The sequence below is a fragment of the Ursus maritimus genome, unplaced genomic scaffold (assembly GCF_017311325.1).
Source record: "Ursus maritimus isolate PB19 unplaced genomic scaffold, ASM1731132v1 scaffold_12, whole genome shotgun sequence".
In the NCBI taxonomy this organism is placed as follows: Eukaryota; Metazoa; Chordata; class Mammalia; order Carnivora; family Ursidae; genus Ursus; species Ursus maritimus.
The window spans coordinates 59,904,361-59,927,178 of NW_024423564.1; the positions used below are offsets into that span (position 1 = coordinate 59,904,361).

Consider the following 22,818-nt stretch of genomic DNA (forward strand, 5'->3'; position numbering starts at 1 on the left):
GAGGAGCCGGAGAGGAGGGGAGAGCCAAGCGAGTCCAGAGATCCTTGACTCTGCCTTTAACAGACATCTAGAATCTGGCTACTCTTGTCTGCCTCCATGGCTTTCACACGGGTCCAGGCAGCCGTCATGCCTCACCAGAAGTGTTTGAGCAGTGCCTACCTGCTCTCACAGCCCTGTCTGCCCTTACACCGGTTCAGTCTCTTCTGTGTACAGCGCCCAGCGGCCTGGGCTTTTATTTATTTATTTTTAAAGATTTTATTTATTTATTTGAGAGAGAGAGAGAGCATGAGAGGGGCGAGGGTCAGAGGGAGAAGCAGACTCCCTGCTGATAATGTGGGACTCGAACCCGGGACTCCAGGATCATGACCTGAGCTGAAGGCAGTTGCTTAACAACTGAGCCACCCAGACGCCCCCAGGGCTTTGAAACAGCAGTCACATTGTACTCAAATGCTCCGGGGCTTCATCTCACTCTGAGTGGGAGTCAGAGACTACAGAGTTCTACAGGGCTGACCTCATGGACCCTCATGGAACTTCTCTGAGATCACCTTCCCACGACCTCCCTCCTTCACGCCACCCCAGCTGCACTGGTCTCCATGTTGGTCCTCAGATTTTGTAAGGTCTGTGCACGTGCACTTACCTGTGTCCGGAATGTTCTTCCCCAGTATCCTGGTGGTCCTCTCTCACGTTCTTCAGCTCTCCCTGAAATGTTGCCTTCTCGGTGAGCCGCCTTTGGCAATCCTATTTAAATTTTTAACCCCACTTCTGCACTTCTTATTTCCCTTCCTGACTTACTTTAACATATCATATGTTTTATCTTATTTAATGTCTCTCTGTCCCCGGTGAAATATAAACTCCACGAGAGCAGGCTTCTGTCTGTTTTGCTCATTGTTGTATCCCCAGCACCTAAAAGAGTGCCTCAAACGTAATAGGTACTCAATCAGTATTTGTCCATTGATTTCATGAATCTGCCCGTTTCCTGGGGACCTTCTCTATGTCAGGACAGAGCTTGGCACCAGAGTACACAACTGATGGGGCTGGTTCTGCTTCTTCGCTCTCAAAGTCTGGAAAGTGAGATCACAGCAGACCTCGTGTAAAGGCACTCAAATAGTACATGAGGGTTTCCATAGTGACAGATGTTGCTTTAATTCCAAATAGACGGTCTTTGTGTACTGCGGGGGTTTCTAACTTACCATAACCTTGCTATAGATCCCAACAACTCCTCAGGGCTAGTATTAATGTAATGGGTTTTTCCTTTTTTTAAGTGACTACACTTGTATAATAGTAAGACTTTAAGGAAGACCCCCTCAAAGCAGTATGGTGGCAGTTAACCGACAGCAGGAACACTGTCCGAGCAAGCCTTCGCCTACTGCATTTTGCAGATGGTGCGTTTTTTACAAATTGAAGGTTGGTGCCAGCTCTGTACCAAGCAAGTCCACCAGTACTGTTTTTCCAACAGCATTTGCTGACTTTCTCTGTGTCATATTTTGGTACTTCTCATAGAATTTTAAACTTTTTCATTATTACATTTGTCATGATGATCGATGGTCAGTGATCGGTGATATTACTATTGTAATTACTTTGGGGCACCACAGACCATGCCCATATAAGACAGCAAACTTAATAAATGTCGTGTATGTTTTGACTGCTCCACAGCCAGCTGTTCCCACCTCTCTCTCCCTCTCCTCGGGCCCCCTAATCCCTGAGATACAGCAATATTGAAATTAGGCCAAGTAATAAACTGTAACGGCCCCTGAGCGTTCAGGTGAGAGGAGGAGCTGCACAGCTCACTTTACATCAAAAGCTAGAAGTGATTAAGCTTAGGAAGGCACGTCAAAGGCTGAGTTAGGCTGGAAGCTAGACCTCTTGTGCTGGTTAGCCAAGTTGTGAAAGCAAAGGAAAGGTTCTGGAAGGAAATTAAGAGCGCTACTCCAGTGCACACACGAATGATCAGAAAGTAAAACAGCCTTACTGCTGACGTGGAGAAAGTGTGAGTGTCTGGATAGAAGATTAAACCGGCCACAACATCCTCTTAAGCCAAAGCCTGGCCCAGAGCAAGGCCCTGGCTCTCCTCCATTCTGTGAAGGCGGAGACAGGTGAGGAGGCCGCAGAAGGAAAGTTGGAAGCAGCAGAGGTGGGTTGGTGAGGTTTAGGGAAAGGAGCCGTCTCCATAACACAGAAGCACAAGGTGAAGCAGCCAGTGCTGGTGTAGACGCTGCAGCAGGTGATCCGGAAGCTCCGACTCAGATCTTTCGTGAGGGTGGCTACGCTCAACAACGGATTTCCAGTGTAGACGGAACAGCCTTCTACTGGAAGATGATGCCGTCTAGGACTTCCGTAGCTACAGAGGAGAAGTCAGTGCCCGGCTTCAAAGCCTCAAAGGTAGGCTGACTCTCTTGTGAGGGGTTAATGCAGCTGGTGACTTCAAGTTGGAGCCAGTGCTCAGTTACCATTCATGAAACCCCAGGACCCTCAAGAATTATGCTGCATCTATACTTCCTGTGCGCTCTAAACGGAACATCAAAGCCTGGATGACAGCACATCTGTTTACAACATAGTTTACCGAACCCACTCTTGAGACCTACTGCTTAAGAAATAAGATTCTTGGGGCGCCTGGGTGGCACAGCGGTTAAGCGTCTGCCTTTGGCTCAGGGCGTGATCCCAGCGTTATGGGATCGAGCCCCACATCAGGCTCCTCGGCTGGGAGCCTGCTTCTTCCTCTCCCACTCCCCCTGCTTGTGTTCCCCCTCCCGCTGGCTGTCTCTATCTCTGTCAAATAAATAAATAAAATCTTAAAAAAAAAAAAAAAAAAAAAGAAAAAGAAATAAGATTCTTGGGGCGCCTGAGTAGCGCAGTCGTTAAAGCGTCTGCCTTCGGCTCAGGCCGTGATCCCGGCGTACCGGGATCGAGTCCCACATCAGGCTCCTCTGCTAGGAGCCTGCTTCTTCCTCTCCCACTCCCCCTGCTGTGTTCCCTCTCTCGCTGGCTGTCTCTCTGTCAAATAAATAAAAATTTAAAAAATAAAAAATAAAAAAGAGAAATAAGATTCTTTTCAAAATATTGCTGCTCATTGACAATGCTCCTGGTCACCCAAGAGCTCTGATGGAGATGGACAACGAGATAAACGGTGTTTTCATGCCCGCTGACACAGCATCCGTTCTGCAGCCCATGGAGCAAGGAGTCATTTCGGCCTTCTTATTATTTAAGAAATACATTTTATAAGGCTGTCACTGCCATAGTGATTCCTCTGGTGGATCTGGGCAAAGTAAATTGAAAACCTTCTGGAAAGGATTCACCGTTCTAGAACAATCGTGATTCATGGGAAGAGGTCAGGATAGCAACATGAGCGCGAGTTTGGAAGAAGCTGATTCCAACCCTCATGGGTGACTTAGAAGGGGTTCAAGACTTCAGGGGAGGAAGTGACTGCAGACGGGGTGGAAGGAACAAGAGAACTAGAAGTGGAGGCTGAAGGGGGGACTGTGTGGCCATCGTCTCAGGATAAAACTTGAGCGGGTGAGGAGTTGCTTCTTACGGATGAACAAAGAAGGTGGTTTCTTGAAATGGACTCTACTCCTGGTGAAGAGGCCATGAAGGTGGTTGACATGACAACAGAGGATTTGTAATATCACAGAAACTTAGTTGGTAAAGCAGCAGCAAGGTCTGAGAGGTTTAATTCCCAATTTTGAAAGAAGTTCTGTGGGTAAAATGCTATCAGACAGCATCGCGTGCTACAGAGAAATTGTTCATAAAAGGAAGAGTCGATTGATGTAGCCGACTTCAGTGTGGGCTTATTTTAAGGAATTGCCGCAGCCACCCTGCTCTTATCTGTCAGCAGCCATCGCCATCCAGGCCAGCTCCTCCCCAGCAGAAAGGTCGCGACTCGCTGAAAGCTCAGATGACGGTTAGCAATCTTTAGCAATGAAGTCCCTTTTAATTAAGACATACACATTGTTCTTTAGACACAGTGCTACTATACACTTACTAGACTGTAGTGCAAACTTACATGCACTGAGAAACCAAAAAATTCATTTGACTCTTGCAGTATTTGTTTTCTTACCGTGGTCTGGAAGCAAACCTACGATGTCCACAGTATGCTTGTACATAGCATCTTCAAGCTTAACATTTTCAAATAGTCTCCTGTTTATCCTGAATTTATTAAAAATGGTCCCTTGTATAGTACTTTCTACAGTGACATCTACTTTCTTTATAACCAGAAAACAGTCCTTTAATCGCATCTAAGTCTCTTCTACCTGTTGTGCGTGCGTGTGTATACCCGCGTACCACTTTCACTTTGCTTTTAAGTCAGCCATTGCCTTGTTTGCTCCTGACGAGCTATGATCAGCTTTCAGTGATATCTACTCTCATCTCAATTCTGTTCATTATATCTGCCCCATCATTTTACTTCTCTTCCACTGCCCGCCTTTTGGCACCTTAACCCCTCACCAGCCAGTGGATAGGGGAGAGCCCAGGCAAAGGAACTAGAAGGTTGTGGCCCCGCCAGGGTCTGTTCCCACATGTTGCTCTGTGGTGCAGGTGAGCACGCTGCTCCCCTCAAGCTTTGTGGCGGCCGCTCTTTCAGAAGTCGTAATTTTATTGTTGGCAGGTTTGGTGAGAAAAAGGTTTCGTCCGTTTGTATTTATATTTTGCTTTCTTCCCTCAGGAGAAGTCCCTCCCTGGTGTTGTGATGGCGCTTGTATGTAATGTGTTTGACATGCTTTACCAGCTTGCCAATCTGGAGGAGCCAAGGTATGTTTATGAGGCTTGAAAGAGAGGAAGTTATTAAGGTTAGGGAACCAAGTACATTTTGATTTGACTTTACATTTGTCGGAAACAAATGACTTTGGTACTGAAACTGGCTTATGTGAAAAAATTTGTGTTTGCAAAATTTCAGGATAACTCTGCGAGTACGAAAGCTGCTGCTCTTGATACCCACTGACCCAGCCATTCAGGAAGCCCTGGATCAACTTGATTCCTTGGGAAGAAAGGTAGGAGTGTCTTGGACTTAAGTGGCATGGAAATTTTAATGTCATGATTCAGGAAAAATACAACCTGAAATCACTTTCGGGCCATATGATATCCCATAACAGTTCTTCTTTAAAAAAAAAAGTCTTTGCTGTAAATGGAAATCAGAGCTTCATGTTGACTTTGAAAAGACCTAGAATCAATAATGACGTCAAATTTTAGAACCGGAAGAGACTTTAATATCATGTACTTCCACTTCTTTTTCTGGGTTAAGATACTGAAGCCCAGAGAGATGAAGTGTCTCGCCCAGGATCAGACTCTAGTCCTGATTCAGTGGAGACATTTTTCTTGTGTCATGACACCTGTCTGAATGTGATTGTTGCCTGTGTTTGAGTTGCTTGCATAATTATATCATCATTTAATTTTTTTCCACAGTTGACATTTACAGTTCATCTTAGTTTCCAGGATGTTTTTCCTCAAGAATTTTATTATATATATTGAAATTAAATTCTGTCTATAATATTGTTTAATCGTGTTCTCAGAATAAATTCACGTGGAACAAAGTTGTTAGAACTATGGTACGAATTTATGTTTCAGTGGTTGAAGTTTACATCAGCTCATAGTCTTATCACACACGGCTTAGGTATTTGCAGGAAGAAGAAAACTAACGTAATTACAAAATGTATCACTAGTACTAGCTAAAAACACTTCCACAGCTTCCACTTCTACAAGTCTATAATTTAATTATCGGTATTTACTGGTACAGATTTTTAAAACAGAAACAAATAAAGACAGCCTTGCTAGTGTTACCTCGAAGACTCTCAGACGTGTTCGTGTAGTGTCAGGATGCTGTTGAGCGCTGCGAGTTTGTGCGATGGCATTCGGTGTTTTGTTAATAATTACCAAGTGATGTGTCCTTGAGGTTAATTTGTAGGAAATCCCTTTGGTATGATTATATGAAAGAGGAGAAGAACATTAGAGTGCACACTGAGGTGTGTTTCTCTTTAACTTGTGCTTTTAACACATACATCCTTTGTTTTCATTCTTGAAAACCTTAGAAAACGTTACTGTCTGAAACAAGTTCTCAGTCCTCAAAGTCTCCATCGCTGTCCTCCAAGCAGCAGCATCAGCCAAGCGCCAGCTCAATTTTGGAAAGTCTGTTTCGATCCTTTGCCCCGGGAATGTCCACCTTCAGAGTGCTCTACAACTTGGAAGTAAGAAGCCTCATTGCTTTTCATTCCATCTGGACAGATTCGTTTTTGTTTGCACATTCATACTTTTAGATGTTGGAGATAAATTATTTTTATTGGATGATCTGTGAAAAAAATTAGTTTTCAAAAAAAAGTAAAAAACAGAATATAAACTGAACCATTTTATTGTTTTTTGGCCTTAGAAAAGGCTCGATTTTTTTCACTTTATACCTATGCACACTGTCACACCCACAGCATAGCATGTAAATAAATAATGAGGAAGCCTTATGTAATAAAATACGCCATTATCTTCCTCTGGAAGTTTAGCAAGTCTGTCCAGTAAGTTGTTATTCTCAGCCTCCTTGTTATTAAATGCATCCTAACTTTTTAAAAAACGATTTTTTTTTAAAGATTTTATTTCTTTATTTGTCAGAGAGAGAGACAGAGAGAGCGAGCACAAGCAGGGGGAGCAGCACGCAGAGGGAGAAGCAGGCTCCCCGCCAAGCAGGGAGCCTGATGCGGGGCTCAATCCCAGGACTCTGGGATCATGACCTGAGCTGAAGGCAGATGCTTAACCAACTGATCCACCCAGGCATCCCTTAAAAAACAATTGTAATTTGTTGTCATAAATGAAGCTATGAGGAGTTTGTCAGAAAATACATTAACTTTATCATTTCAAGGTTTTAAAAGCTATTGGAAGAATTTAAGCGAAAGAATATTTTTATTACCCTCTTTTGGAAAAGTAGCTTTAAAGTAGTAGATTTAGTTCATTAAACATTTAATGACTAGATGTGTGCAAGTCATTGTGGTAGTTAAAGGATGAGCGTTCAGAAGGCAAGATATCTGCTCCACACTCTTGAGTAAGACATAAGGGAGGCTGCACGCTGTGAGTCTTGCAAGCACAGCAGTAATGGCGCGATAGGCAGGGTGAGCAGGTGGAAATACTCTGCCCTGGGAGGGTGAGGGGTCAGACCCTCTTGGCATTTTAAGGTCTGGAGAAAATAAAGCCCTGAATGATACTGCTTTGCCCCAAGTTTGATTTCACCTGGCAGTCTAATTTGGAGAACATAAATATAGTCACTGATTTTTCTGCATCACTTGGTGTTCGTGTGTTGAAGCTGTGCTCTTTCTTATTAGCCTGAAAATAGTCATTCTTGTGAAAAAATGTGTTGGGTTCAAAAGGAGAAAATATTTAGCAAATGTTTTTAAAAGAAAGCAAGTCTTTATTTAATGTGGGCGTTTAAAAATATACATATGATATTCTAAGACAGAAAATTGCCCAGAAATTTTTGGCAGTTTAAGCTTATGAATTTTGTAATACCTGCCAGATTTGTCATTTGCTTTTGAATGATTGTCTTAAAAAAAATTAAGGTATAACCCTTAACACCCACATTTGAGAGCACCTAGAAAAGCAGAACGGCCCAACAGTGAGTCTGGCTTGTCATCAGCTTCCTAGGTGGCATTATCTTAGAGCCAAAGGACAATAGTAGTAAAATAGCTCCAGCACAATTGCAGGAGTTTTGATTCACTGGGAATTCCTTTCAGAGGTCGTTTGTTTTTTGGGTTTTTTTGTTTTGTTTTGTTTTGTTTTGTTTTTGCTTTAGATAGCGCAAAACATTTGGAAAACTGAACACTTTCAAAAACACTCATTTTGGGGCATCTGGGTGGCTGTCAGTTGAGTGTCCGACTCTTGGTTTCGGCTCAGGTCCTGATCTCAAGGTCGTGAGGTGGAGCCCACATTGGGCTTCGTGCTCAGTGTGGAGTCTGCTCGAGATTCTCTCTCCCTCTGCCCCTCCCGTTCTTGATCTCTCTCTCTCTCTCAAGTAAATAAATATTTTTTTAAAAAGCACTTATTTTTACTGACCCCTGAAAGGTTAATTTCTTTGCATTTTAGTCTTCAACTTATGTTTGCCTGTTAGGAAGCTTCGAAGTGGCTATTTCCGATACCTGTTCCTTTGAAGAAATCTTACACCTTCACTAAATTGCTGTCCATTAAGAATGGGGAGTACATGCATGTGGCTGTCACCTCACAGGAAGGGTTAGAAAAGCAGAGAGCTCCCTTCCTCCCTGCAGTGCTCATAGTCTGAGGCTGACGAGCCTGTTTCCCAAAGAGCACTTCAGGAAGGAAACATCTGTAAAAAAGAGATCCCATGCTAAAAATCTACGCACATAAAACCCATGGATTCATAGAAACAGATTTTCTAGAATAGGAAAGGATCTTGAATGTATCTATTTTTAAAACCTTGGAGAATCTGAGGCAGTGGGTTCCTTTTTTTTTTTAATTGTTAAATTGTAACAACCAAATAAGCAGTTGGTTACTAAGTCTCATACTATGTAGTATGATTATTTCTTTGAAATAGTTATCTGCCATACCAGAATTTTCAGTTAAGCTTTCCTTTAGGTATGTATGTCAGTGCCATAAAGCGGGCATGGATTTAGGAGGGAGGCACATCAGGGTTTAAGGTCACTTAGGCTTTTAGGTCTCAGTCTTTACGTGTAAAGTAAAAGACATACAACACGCATGGTGAAATGAAGAGAGAATGCATGTAAGAACTTCTTTATGCCTACTGTGTTGTGGATGGCCGATAAATAGTAGGAGTTTCAGAATCATTATTAGAGAGCCCATCTAGCATTTTTAAGGAATGGTCTATTTTATAAAACTTGATCTACTTGTTCAAAAACTTGTCTAGCATAACACATAACGTTATCTGCTCTTATCTAAGCCTGAAAGCCTGAGCCATCCACCTTCTCTGGTTTCATGAAAAATGTCAGAAAACATGATGATTTCAATTGTGAAACGTCAGCCTGCACCTTCTTCTGGGGGCGGGGGAGGGAGACAGCATGCAGCACTTAGCCTCAGACTCGAGTTACAGGATTGTTTTACTCAGTGAAGGAGTCATTTATGCTGGAAACGTTGGGCTGATTAATTGTCCCTATCTGTTTTCAAGGTTTTAAGCTCCAAACTCATGCCAACAGCTGATGATGACATGGCAAGAAGCTGTGCAAAATCCTTCTGCGAGAACTTCCTCAAAGCAGGAGGATTGAGGTTAGAGTCTCACTCTAATGTCACATGAAGCGCAGAGAATGAATTTAGTTACTGTGGATAATTTCTCCTGCTGGGCCTTGGTTATTCCTGTAAGGTATTACGTGAAGCATCATGAGAGTTATAAGAAGAAGGAATGGTGTTTCAGTCTTCGGAACACTTAAATTCATTTTATGACTTTTGGTTATTTGAAGAACTGGGAGAAGCACCTCTCCTTCCCTCCGGTAGCGGGAGAAATTCTTGAGAAGAGGAGAGGAAGCAGATCTGTTTCTGCTGAGTCCCGCATCAGTTTGACACCCGGCGAATTTGATTCCCCATAACACATGTTGTGTGAGGCGTGATTAGTGCTGGGGATGCAGAGATAACTTAGATCTCATTCCTGCCCTTTAGAACCTCATGGCTTAACAAAGAATAACAAATAGTTATTACAGGTATCAAGACAGGCTCATAAAAAGTGCTTTGGGTGGGAGATGGGCAGGGGTCATAGAAGATAGTGCTTAAATGGTGCGTTTTCATGGGGTAATAAGATTAGGAGGTTCTTTGCAGAAGATGACGTTTGAGCTGGGAATTGAGAAGAGAGTAACAATCCCCTCCAGGACTCGTGGGGAGAGGGCACGCTAAGCCAGAGGGGGTGGGATGAGTGAAAGCACCGTCTTGGGAGTCACAGTTGTCTGGGGAGGCTAGAGCAAAGGATGAAGGAGAGAAGTACGTAAGGAAGGTCACCTTGAGGATTTCAACATTAGCTTATAGACCACAGGAAAACAGAAGGTTTCAAAGCCAGGAATTGCCTGGAACAGTCACTTTGACGGCAGTGGAGACAATGAATAAATAGAAGTGGGAGAAAGACCGAGGCAGGGAGAGCCATGCAGTGGCCCCAAGAAGAGTGACAGTGGTAAATGTCGGGCAGCAGTGACTGTCATTTATAGGGTACTGTAGGCAAGTCTTTATGACCAGAAATAGGGGAGGAAATGTATCAGTGGCCCTGTGATTCCTCGCCTGGGAGAAGGAGCGAATGGTGAACATTCAGTCAGCATGGGAAATAAGCACGGAAGGGGACAGAGGACACGGGATGGCAAGAGAGATGAACGTGGTTGAGGCGCGTATAGTGAGGAGCAGAGAGTGACATCAGAGACGCGGGGGACGCAGAGCAGGGGTGACGGTGACTGGAAGGGAAGAACAGCTGAGGGGAAAGATTGCTTTTCTGTTTCGCCTTTACCTTGGGGAAGCCCAGGTTGTCTTTGCAGGCTGATGACTAAGGGAAAAAAGATTAAAAGAAAAAGGATAAACTGTGGGGCCCAGTTCTCCTGCCCTGGCAAAGAGCAGGCCTGCATTTCCTCAGGCGAGGAAGGAGGGAAGGCCGGAGGACAGTTGCAGGAATTCCGGTGGGAGGCCTTGCGGGGAGGAGATGGCAGACTGCATGGAGCTTGATTTGTTTTCAGAATCGCAGAGGTGTTCTCCGTGAAAACTCATTTCCGATTACTCACCTCCAATTACAGAGCTCTGGAATAAAGGCATTTTGCTGCTGGCTTAGTTGTACGTGTCAGCTAGTCTGTATGCCAGGCGTTGTTCTGAGCGCTGTGAACAGAGCGGTGAACAGATTAGACAGAACTCCACACCTTTGTGGAGCTTACTGTCTAGTGGGGAGACAAGCAGTAAAGAAGTAAAGGCAAGGGGCGCCTGGGGGGCTCAGTCAGTTAAGCGTCTGCCTTCGGCTCAGGTCGTGATCCCAGGGTCCTAGGATCGAGTCCCATGTCGGGCTCCCTGCTCAGCAGGGAGTCTGCTTCTCCCTCTCCTTCTACCCCTCCCCCCTGCTTGTGCTCTTTCTTTCTGTCTCTGTCAAATAAATAAATAAAATCTTAAAAAAAAAAAGTAAAAGCAAATACCAGCATCTGATAAGAACCGTGGAGAAAAATAAGACAAGAGGGAATGGACAGGGTTGTGATTGTCAGTAGGGTGATCAGGGAAAGTTTCACTGACAGGGTGACATTTTACAAAGACCTGGAGGAGGTGAGGACGGGAGACTTGGGGATCCAGGTCTTGGAGGAGCAGCCAGCGTGTGCCCCTGCGTGAGACAGACTTGGCGCCTTTGGAGATGAGCAGGCCCATGTGGTTGGGGTAGTGGGCAGGAGGCAGAGTAGGGGGACATGAGGTTACAGACCTACCAGACCGTCAGCTTATGGGTCATATAGGTTACAGGTTACTGTGATGACTCTGCTTTTTATTTTCTGTAGGAACTAGGAAGTCATTGGAGGATTTTGTGCAGAGTAGGAATGCCATGATCTGACTTAATATTTTAAAAAGATCACTCTGATTGATCTTTTGAGAATAGATTTTGGGGGTGGAGAACCAAGAGTCGGAGCAGAAAGAACAGTTAGGAAGAGATTGTAGTGGATGTGAAAGTAAGCATTAATGAACACACCGATTCTAGATAGGTTTTTTAATTGTCAGTTCTTCTAGTAATAAGATGGTAGTGAATCAGTGAGCTCACACCAGTTAGTGAGAAGGAAGATGATCCAAACACTCTACTTTTGGCTAAGCAAGGACTCTAGCTCTGAATGGACCAGAAGTTACAGGCATCCTGGGAAATCACTGGGGTAGAAATGTGTATGGTCCATACGTATGTAAGGCTCTTACGGAAATTTTGAGTAATTGATAACATTTATATAAGCAATTAAATTACGGAAAATGTCCTATGAAAGAAACAGCAGTCCTTAATATCCTGCCTTTTTCTTTCCTTTTAAGTTTGGTTGTAAATGTCATGCAGAGGGATTCCATCCCATCGGAAGTAGACTATGAAACAAGGCAGGGAGTTTATTCCATCTGTCTACAACTTGCCAGGTATGTGCATGTATCATCTTAGTCTCACAAGGCAGTACTTCACTTTATTTTTCTTCCCAAATGCTACCATGTTGAGTAGTACGAAATGACCTCAGATAAGTCTAGCTTTTTGTTTCCTTTGAAGATTTTTACTTGTGGGACAAACAATGCCCACGTTATTAGATGAAGACCTCACCAAAGATGGCATAGAAGCACTTTCTTCTCGCCCATTCCGAAACGTCAGCCGACAGACAAGCAGGCAGATGTCCTTATGTGGTACCCCAGAAAAGTCATCCTACCGACAGTTGTCCGTGTCTGACAGGTCTTCCATTAGGGTCGAGGAAATCATCCCTGCTGCACGAGTTGCAATACAAGTAAGTGACTTGTGTATCGAAGAAATGAGAAGTCCCTGCTGTTACAGGGAGGGGCTGTGCAGGCATACAAGTTATGGACATGAACGTGGCCTTCATGGAACCTGCAGTGAGTCAGAGAGAGACCACGAGGGCAGAAATCACTGTAATTCAAGGTGGGAAGCATCAGGGTTTATAGGGGAGCTACAAGGGCAGAACATCCGTAGGCCTTCAGAGGAAGTGGAGTAATTGCCTTCACCCGTGGCTGTCGTGGACGGTTGTACGTCGGAGGTGGCGTTTGCCCTAGGCCTTAGAGCTAGATGAGATGACAGAGAAGCATGGAGGGTCTGTTCCCTCAAGAGCACAGGTGTGAGCAAAGCTAGAAAGACAGAACAGAGCCTGTAGGGAAGGCCACAGGGTCGTTCACACAGCCCAAAGTGTCCTGTATGGAAGAGGAGAAAACGGGAAAAACCAGATGAGTGACGGGTCTCCTAGCGCCTGAGCATGGAGATCGGGCTCTGCGTTCCAGGTAGCAGAGATACTGAAAGTCTCTGAACACTATGGAAGCATGGAAAAGGCTGTCCTTCTGGATGACCGTGGAGGAGAAAGAGTCTCACAAGAACTGAGACCAGTAAGAAGGGGATGGAAGTCTAGAAGAAGGAATGTGTTCAAGTGCTTCCTTTTCTCATGCCATTCTTTCCACACTTGTTTAGACAATGGAAGTGAGTGACTTCACGTCTACTGTGGCTTGTTTCATGAGGTTGTCCTGGGCTGCTGCTGCAGGACGACTTGACCTTGTTGGGAGCAGCCAGCCAATTAAAGAAAGCAATTCTCTGTTTCCTGCTGGAATCCGAAGCCGACTCAGCAGTTCAGGTACCGATTTAAAAGGATAAAGTCAGTAAGTCGCCGGACAAGAAATAAGCAGTAAGAGTTAACCTGTACATAGGCTGTTCGGAGTTGCGAAAAGGAGGAAGCCTTTTCTCTTGCTTTTGAGCATGAGTAGAAATCCATCAAGCTGTGCACTTGAGACCCATGTACGTTATTGGACCTAGGTCAGACTTTCAGAAACAAAGCGTTGATAAGCGCAGAAGAAGGGGGGAAACCAGATCAGCGGAGTTTTTAGCCTGCGGAGTGTTATAAAAGTGCCATGAGGCCAATAATTGTGGCCGTAATAAAAATTCATCTGGAATTCCTGCCTGGAAAAGTCATTTTCTTGGTTTGGCCAGTTATTTTCTATAAGGCTTTTATAAATTGGTTTCCGTCTTCAATTTATGTGTGTATTTTTACCTCAGTAGAAAAAGTTTAAAAACATATGACATTCATACAGTAAGTGTGGAAATGTTAAGTGTCCAGGCTTTTTAGGATTTTGACATACAGATGACGTATCTAGGTCAGGATGAGGAACATTTCTAACATCCCAGGAAGACTCTTCCATGCCTACCAAACTGCGCTGTTCTCACTTCTGTCACCTCAACTGAGTTTTGCCTCCTAAGTACATTTTGAGTGCCTCCAAATGCATTTTAAAGCAGTCGGGGTCAAATAAAATGATCAAGTGTCTCTCGTTTCTTAGACCAGAATGTCTCCTGGCGCTGTTTAATTTCTCTGGAGGATTCTGGAGCACATTGAAAGGATGTTATGATATCATGAGGGTCCTGTGGGGTCCACAGTAACCTTCTGTTTGCCTGTTCCCAGGAAGCAATTGCAGCTCTGGGAGTGAAGGGGACCCGGCGGCCCTGCACGCGGGCATCTGCGTGCGACAACAGTCTGTGTCCACCAAAGACTCCCTGATTGCCGGGGAGGCTCTGTCTCTTCTTGTAACGTGCCTGCAGCTCCGAAGCCAGCAACTGGGTATGCAGGAGGCTTGTTTGCCGTTCATGTCTTTTAGGGAAAGGCCAGGTTTCTGTTGGGCACTATGTACATTCCTTCGTAGAGAAGGTCATGCTAATAGAAATGAAAAAGAGGGGAGAGCTGGCCGGTGAAATAGGTTAAGAACAGTGCTTAGAGTGGTTTAATTCTGAACAAGTATTTATTGAGCACCTTCTGTATACAGGGTAGCACAGTAGGTGGTAAACGGACAGTATGTCTGCCCTCTAGGAGCTTACTGTCTAGTTGGGGAATTAAGACAACCCAAATTTATAGGTCATAAGCTGCAGAATTAGAATTCTGTATCAATCCCTGAACTGATGATGACTCTAGCATTCAAAGTTATGAAACTTCTGACTTGCCCTTTTATCTTCATTTGTGGGCTTTGGCAAACTGGCACTGTTTTTAATCACACTTTAACATTAGAACCCCCCGCAGGGCCTTGCCCCTGGTCACTGTCTCTTCTCTGTCTACGCCCCTTCTCGCCGTGATCTCATCTACCATCACAGCCCCAAATTACCTCTAGTGTCTGAATGTGGAACTACAGCCTAGACCACTGCCCTGACCCTTCCATCGGTTCTCAAGTTGACTTCCCAGACTTGATGGGTCCACAGCCGAACTACTTAGGTGGCCCGTATCATGCAGTTTTCCCAGCTTAAGTAATAGTGGTTTCATTCTTTTAGTTGCTCTGGCCAAAATCCTCGAGTCCGCCTTGATCCTTTTTCACACCCACTTCTGTCAGCACATTCTCCTTCCAACCATGTCCGATTCCTCGGATACCAGTTACCCCCCTCTGCTCCGGCGTCTTCCCTTGCTTGGAGTGTAGCAGTAGCGCCCTGACGTATCTCCCTGCTTCTGCCCTTGCAGTTGATTCTCCACACAGTAACCAGAGTGGACCTTCTGAAATGTAAGTCAGATTGTATCACTCCTCTGTTTAAAACCCGGCAGCAGCTTCTCAGTTCCCACTGAGTCAAAGCCAGATCTTTACCAAGGCCAGACAGAGTCCACCCCTCTGATGCCTCTATGCCTTCACCTTCTCCAGCTCTCCCCCTCATTCACTGTGCTTTGGCCTCCCTGGCTTCCTGGCTGTTCCCCAACACTCCAGGCACATTCCTGCCTCAGGGCCCTCACACTGGCTGTTCCCTCTTCCTGGTGTGTTCTTCCCCATCTTTCCCACCTGGCTCTCTCTGCGTCATTTCCTGCAGGTGTGCTTAATCTCTCCCTCTTAGTGAGACATACTCTGACCACAACCCTCCCGTCATCCCAGCACTACCTAAACCCCTTACCTCGTTTATTCTCTATCTCTTACTATCTTATAGCGTGGTATAATTTATTTACTTACCGTGTTTATTGTCATCATCCCGCCCCACCTAGATTGTAAGCTCCGTAAAGACAGAGACTTCTGTCCATTTTGTTCCCTACTGAATCTCTCACACCCAAACACTGCCTGCTGTGTAGTAGGCCCTCAATAAATATTTATTCAGGAATGAAGTCTTGACAGTTCCACTTCTAAAACTTGTACCAATGCACAGAAGCCCTGTTCTTCCCTGTTATTACTGATTCAGACCACCTGTTAAATAAAATTGATGACCATTATGTGTTTCATATAACATCCAAACTCATAACTCATCATACAAGATAAGGTGAATGTAGAAAAAGTTAGACATTTGTAGAACAGTAATACAGTGTCCAAAATTATTTACTTTGAGCAAAATAAAGGAAGACATATGAAGACATATGTAAGAAGTACAAGTCATTATGAAATGCTTTTGAACAAATGCCATACTCATGGTTCAATTTTCCTAGAATTGTTTAGTTTGAGAGATATTTTCAAATCAACATGAAAAAATTACAGCTTCCCTTCAAGCTTTTTTACCATTTATAATTTCACTGTAGAGTACTGATAGTTTATCGAGGCAAGACATACTTGTTCTGTAACTCGTGTATACGAGGCACTGTGCTAAAATGTGAAAGCACAGAGGTGACCAAGACACGGTCCTGCTCTTGGGCCCCTTGGGTTCCCGTGGGGGATACCCAGAGACGTGGAGGCAGTTGTAGAAAGTACTGAATTCAATTCCAGGTAGAAGAAGAGATGAATTTCTGCCATAGTTAAGCTAAAGAAAGTATTCAGAATTTTTGAAATTTTGAAAGTGCATTTCCTAACTTGGTTCCCCTCTCCTGCCCCCAATTCTCCTTATTCTTATCATTAGCATCTTTCTATAACCTGCCCTGTGTTGCCGATTTTATCATTGATATTCTGCTCGGATCACCAAGTGCTGAGGTAAGAATTTTTTACATTACATAAAACATCCCCTTGTCCTGTTCTGTCCACGGCTCTCTGCATAGCTGTGACACTGCATGCAGGACAGAAGGCGTGGCGTCTAGTCCTCTTGGGAGTCCTACAAAAGGCTCTGAAAGCATAGTGACCATTTGGACGCTCTGCCGTCCTTTCTATTCCGTATTTCACCGGAAGTTCAGAGATGAGTGCTAAGACTAATTGTTTGTTTACAACAAAGAGAACGTTACAGCTGGTGTTGAGCACCCGCGCTGGCGTTCAGTGTCAACGTGTTAGTCAGAAATCAGGGAAGACCAACTTCAAGCCGTGAACTCCCACTAGATTTTATCATTCTGATTTTCTTTTTTTTTTTTTTAAGATTTTATTTATTTATTTGACAGAGAGAGGGAATACAAGCAGGGGGAGTGGGAGAGGAAGAAGCAGGCTCCCAGCGGAGCAGGGAGCCCAGTCCGGGGCTCAATTCCAGGATCACGCCCTGGGCCGAAGGCAGACACTTAACGACTGAGCCACCAGGCGCCCCAATCATTCTGATTTTCTTATATGACCTTGAAAGTTAACTTTGAAACACTTGAAGAGTTTTTTCTTATTTTCATTTATATTAAATTATAAAACTTTTGAGCAGGGGAATAGAATAATTTGGGAGATCAGTTCTCCCACCACGCTTGTTTTTAATCAGCCCTAGTTTATTCAATGTAAACGTTACTATTAGTGATTAAAAACGTTCACACCCTTAGAGTATCCCTCAGGGTGTGAACTTGGGAGGAAAATCACTTCTTAAGCAGTCTCTAAGTGTTGGTTGATGTATGTCCTTCGCCGCTAATGATATAATTTCAGATTCGCCGTGCTGCCTGTGATCAACTGTACACTCTTAGTCAGACGGATACTTCCGCTCATCCGGATGTTCAGAAGCCAAACCAGTTTCTCCTGGGTGTGATTCTCACGGCTCAGCTACCTCTCTGGTCCCCAACTAGTATCATGAGAGGAGTCAATCAGAGGTACGGAAGCAAGGTTAAAGCTCACGTTACACTAAAAGAGAGTAATGATTTGAGTGCTGCTCCCCTGAAATCCACGGGCCATTATTGAGATGACAAGAATTTCTCCTTTCCTCCTGTAACATCTGTATCCTGAAAGAGGGCTTTTCAGTTCTTACTATCCCCATTCAGGACAGGAGAGTTAGAGGAAACACAGCCAGACTTCCTTCCCCTTGAATCACTTCCAGCTGCCACCTCCACCCGACCTGGTCCACCACCCCCGAGAGAAAAAGGTGCTCGCCTGGTTGGTGAGAGGCTAAAATAATGGGAGCCCCGTCACTTGATGAAGGTCATACTGCTCATGGCCTTGTGTGTACACTCTCTCAGATCAGCATACTTCCTGACTGCATATCTAGATGTAGCTGGGGCGTCCTTCTAGCTTTCTCCCTTGGTTTCACATGTGCCTGGGCGTGGAGGGAGGCTGTGGTCCAAGCTGATGGAATGGCTTGGATAAGTACATTCTGCCCACGCTGCCGTGTCTCTGTGGGTCACCTGCATGCAAGGCTGCCCTGGTCTGGGCCCAGGATGGAAGGGAGGAGATCCCACACCGACCTCCACTCCAACTTAGTTTTACGAGAGAACCCTTGCCCTAGGACATATAAGCCACCACCACCAAGATGTGTGAAATCAGTATCTACTTTCCTTGTGTTTGTGCTTTACAAATTAGAGCTCTGTAAGGAAAGAAATGTTAGAGCTACTCCAGCCCCCTACGTTTGATAAGTATCCAAACCCCTACGTTTGTATCCAGACTTGGTCTGTTTAAGCATATAGTTCAGTGGTATTAAGTATATTCTCATTCTTGTGCAGCCATGCCCACCACCCACCTCCAAAACTTTCTCATTATCCTAAACTGAAACTCTGGACCCCGTAAGTCGTGAAATAAAAGACTGATAAATTCAACTCCACAAAAATTAAAATATTCTCTGTGGAAAAAAATACCATAAAGTCAAAAGTCAATTCACAACTGACCAAATAGATTTGTAACTTGTGATAGACAAGAAACTCATTTTGATAATATATATAAGAAGGTGTTAGAAATTATTAACAAGTGACCCAACAACCAAATTAAAAAATGGGCAAAGGACATGAAGAGACAGTTCAAAAACAAATGTAGGTGTGGTTTTCTTTTTTCTTTTTAGATTTGCTAGAATTTTTTTTTTACTGCAGCAAAATGTACACAAAATCTATCATTTTACTCATTTTTAGGTGTATAGACCAGTGACATTAAGTACATATACAGTACACATTGTTGGGCAGCTGTCGCCACTACCCATTCCCAGAACTTTTTCATCTCAGACTGAAACCCTGTACCCACTAAACAGTAACTCCCCATTCATTCTCCCTCCCCCCATTCATTCTCCCTCCCCCCATTCTCTTTCCAGGTTCATCCATGTCACAGTATATATCAGGGTTTCATTTCTAATTAAGACTAAAAAAATACTTCCTTTATCTGTTCTTTTGTTGCCCGTGCTCTTGACATCATAAGAAATCATTGCCAAATCCAATGTCGTAAAGTTTTCCCCCTGTATTTTCTTCTAAGGTTTTTATAGTTTTCACTCTTACATTTATGTGTTTGATCCATTCGAGTTAAGTTTTATGTGTGACAGAAGTAAGGGTCCAGCCTCATTCTTTTCCGTGTGGATAATCCAGTTGTCCCAGCACCTGTTTCCCCATTGAATGGTTTTGACAGCTCTGACACCAAATCCTTTGCTTGCTTGCTGATTGACTGGCTCTTCATTTCTGTTCCATCCATCTGTGTGTCTTCACACCAGCACCACATGGCTTTGTTGCTCTGGTTTTGGTATTCGGTTGTGGGATTCTCCAGCACTGTTTATCCTTTTCACTGTACAAGTCTTGAGTCCTTTGCTTCCTTTGTTAAGTGGATGCCAAAGAACTCTACTCTTATTGATGCTATTGTAAATGGAATTGTTTTCTTACTTTTTCGTATTGTTTGTATGTGTATGGGAGCAAAACTGATTTTTCATGTCTCAAGTTTGTATCTTGCAACTTTGCTGTATTTGCTGATTAGTTCTAACTTATTTTGTGTGGACCCTGGGGTTTCAATATACAGGATCACATCATCTGCACAGCGATAATTGTACTTCTGTGTAAGCCATTTTTTAAGAAGTAAGCTATTGCACTTGTACTTTTTGTGAGACTCAAATTATTTAATATAACTAAATGTTTAGAGTTTGATTTGATATTAAATTTCTCAAAACTCAGGAAAGAAAGAAAGCATTAGATGAGTTTTTAACAGACATTCTCAAAGAATCTCTTGGATGTAGAGCATTTAATTCACATAAAATTGAATCTTTAGTTAATGTGTTTTTGTAATTTGAAAGTTGTGTTTCACAGCTTACTTGAGTGCCCAGGTTTGGCACATCTGTTCCATAGTAGTCGTGACAATACTAGCATTAGTGGTCTGTGTGCCATACAGCGTGCAAAATTCGTTGCATGTATTTATCATTTAATCCTCACAAAGGACAAATGAGTTTGACCATTTTATTATCTCCTTAACAATCATAAGTTTTGGTTCATTATCTATTCTTCTCATTAGCGTATTCTTGAGCCTTTTATGGATGTGCGTGTGGATGCGTGTGTTATTTCTAACACTCTAACAAGCCTTTTAGAAATTAGAAACCAAAGAAATTGGCCCTAGACGCCCAATTGTAAGTGGAGTAACAAGGAATAAAACCAAGGTCGCTTGACTTTAAAGCTTGTGTCTTCACTACGACAATTGCAGAAAAGCTTCACTGATCATCCTAGATATAAGAAGTTACCTTTCTCTTCCCCTACTCCACTTTATTTTTCTTCTTAGTATCACCAGTTAACATAGGTATTCTTGTAATTTGTTGTCTGTCTCTTTTGTTCTTTGTCAGCTGTTCCTCTAAAATAGTTCTAAGCATATGGTAGGCGCTTAGTAGATACCGGTGAATGAATGAGTGTAACCTAGTCCGTGATGTATGCAATCAGTCCGTACGTCATTACAAAACGGGAGTTTAGTAAGTTCCTCTCTTTACGCTATTACTTCTATAGTGCGTCTGTATTAGCAGAATCATCAGTGTGCTTTTGCTAAGTTACTGAAGTTGACTTAATGTGAAGGTAGTTCTTTTATGCTTAAAAAATTCCATTGTTCAACTAATCTTTTATGAACCTGTTCTGACAAGGAAAATGCTTTTTATTTTAAAATCGACCTTTTTTAATACTTGAAATCTTATCTGTTTTTTAGACTATTATCTCAGTGTATGGAGTATTTTGATCTAAGGTGCCAATTATTAGATGATCTGACAAGTAAGTAAATGTCAACTTTGATTTGTGAAGGGGGGCGGAGAGTGGAAAAGAGAGCCAAATGGACATTTTTAAATCCGACTTAATGTATCTTCGATATAAATGAGATGATAATTACCTTTTGAAATTGAATTTTGTTTTCTTGCAAATAGCACGTAAACCCATATACCAGTTCTCTCTTCTCCTAGCATATACCCAGCCATTAGTGTGTTGAGAAGATTTGTTGATTTTAAAAATTGTCAAAGGCATTATGTTTTAATTACACCCATACAGAGCTATTAGGAAGAATCTTTCTCTCTAATATAGTGAATTCTGACCATTTTAAAGATCGACCATTGAGGGAAAGAGGGAATCACTGTTGAAGTATGTTAATAATAATAGAACTCAGTTAATTAGTGTTAGGTGATTGAAATATTGTTAGAAATTTTAGTGTTAGAGCGTTTAGACTTTGATCATCTGTACTTACTCTTACATAATGCAAAGGTATTTTGGGATGCTCTGTGTAAATTTTAGTTGTTCCCATCAAGAATTTGTTAGTTTATTGCCCACTCTCTACATAAAAAGATTTGCTTCAGCTTACAGGAAATAAATAAAAATCAGATGGACAAAGTATTCATTGGAAATACTAATTGGAAAAGACTGTCAAGGCCAGGAGGTTAAACAGAAATACTTTGCCTGTATGCGGGCTGTAAAGCTCCACACAGTCAGAATTTGGTGGTGAGGTTGCTGGAAGACACAGGTAAATAGGAAACAGCATACGTTGGCTGTTTTCAGTACCCTAGAAGAAAACTGAATGGTTTCTCAAAAGAAACGGATCTTTTTGCCGGCACTTAAATCTGAAAGGAAGCTCGCGCAGAGGTCTTGTGTCATGGACACGAGAAGACACGGTGACTAGTAAGCCTCGGCAGAGGTTTCCAAGGCAGATGCCTTCATCCATGTCCCAAGTGTCTCTCGAAGGTGGGGGTCGCGGTGCTCAGTGGTGCAGTGAACGCGGGGGCGTTAGAGCCTGAGATAATTTAGTCTGAGTGCGTGTCTGTACTCTAGACACGTGGACGGATGGCACGTCCTTCTAACCATCTAGCCGAGTACCATGTTTTCCAGCCAGGCTTCTGACGAAAGCAAGGTTTGCTCTCTGGCTTGGACTTAGAGAGGGTGCTCTGCTTTGCCTCTCGAGGACTGGAGCCAGGCGTTGGCTGTACACATACAAGTGCAGAAGTCATGAACGAGCTCTTCATGTAGGCCTTCCCTGTGTCACTGACTGATTAGCGAGGGCTCCAGGGTCCCTTCTTGGGATGTTGAGGGCAGGGTGGGAGTACGTCTTGAGACAAGTAGTACTTGCCATTTGAGGAGTATTTTGTATATGCCAGTACCTGTGCTAGGCACTTCACACCCAGCACCCTACAGTGTAGGTGTTAGCCGAGGACCCACACCACAGTAAGTGGATTCGTGTCCAGCCGGTCCCGCTCTGACTGACCCTGAAGTATCCCTCTTCTCTGCATCCTGTGGGACCCTACCGTTCATGGCTGTAGTGCTATGGAAGGAGAGCACGGGCACTCTTCCTCTCCTCCCCAGTCCCATCTTCCACGACAGAATCTTGCTTTACTCCTTGTTTAGAGGAAAGCGAGAGAACTTACTACAGCAGAGCAGAGTGGTTCTCTGGGGTTTGGCGCACTGTCTGGAAACACTGTGCTGTGGCCCTCCTCCTCCTTTGCAGGACTCCCTTGGCCTAGGTGATACTGCGGGAGTCTTGGCTCTCCTCGTCCCCTCCGTCCTTGCCTCCTCTAGGGACACCTGCTGACAACCCCCGCCCCTCCCCCCGCCCCCCCCCGCCCTGGACCAGGAGCTGCTTCAGAACAAGATTGTTCCCTTCATGACCTGCACAGAGGGGCCCTCACTACATGTTTGGTTTAGTACTCAGAGAGTGAGGGGAAAGAAGCGAGTGCGCATGCGCTGTCATAGTCCTTGGGGCAGCAGCTCCAGC

The 22,818-nt window shown here is 43.8% G+C and overlaps 1 protein-coding gene across 1 annotated transcript in view; it reads left to right on the forward strand.

The window, feature by feature from the left end:
• The window catches only part of USP24 (ubiquitin specific peptidase 24), a 132,763-nt gene that overhangs the window by 68,511 nt on the left and 41,434 nt on the right, over positions 1-22,818 (forward strand). The window contains exons 29-39 of the mRNA XM_040627260.1: positions 4,658-4,743; positions 4,889-4,982; positions 6,018-6,173; positions 9,098-9,195; positions 11,935-12,030; positions 12,155-12,383; positions 13,073-13,232; positions 14,052-14,207; positions 16,433-16,503; positions 17,353-17,513; positions 20,779-20,840. Of these exons, the coding sequence (XP_040483194.1) occupies positions 4,658-4,743; positions 4,889-4,982; positions 6,018-6,173; positions 9,098-9,195; positions 11,935-12,030; positions 12,155-12,383; positions 13,073-13,232; positions 14,052-14,207; positions 16,433-16,503; positions 17,353-17,513; positions 20,779-20,840 (1,369 nt within the window). The remainder of the gene's footprint in view (positions 1-4,657; positions 4,744-4,888; positions 4,983-6,017; positions 6,174-9,097; positions 9,196-11,934; positions 12,031-12,154; positions 12,384-13,072; positions 13,233-14,051; positions 14,208-16,432; positions 16,504-17,352; positions 17,514-20,778; positions 20,841-22,818) is intronic.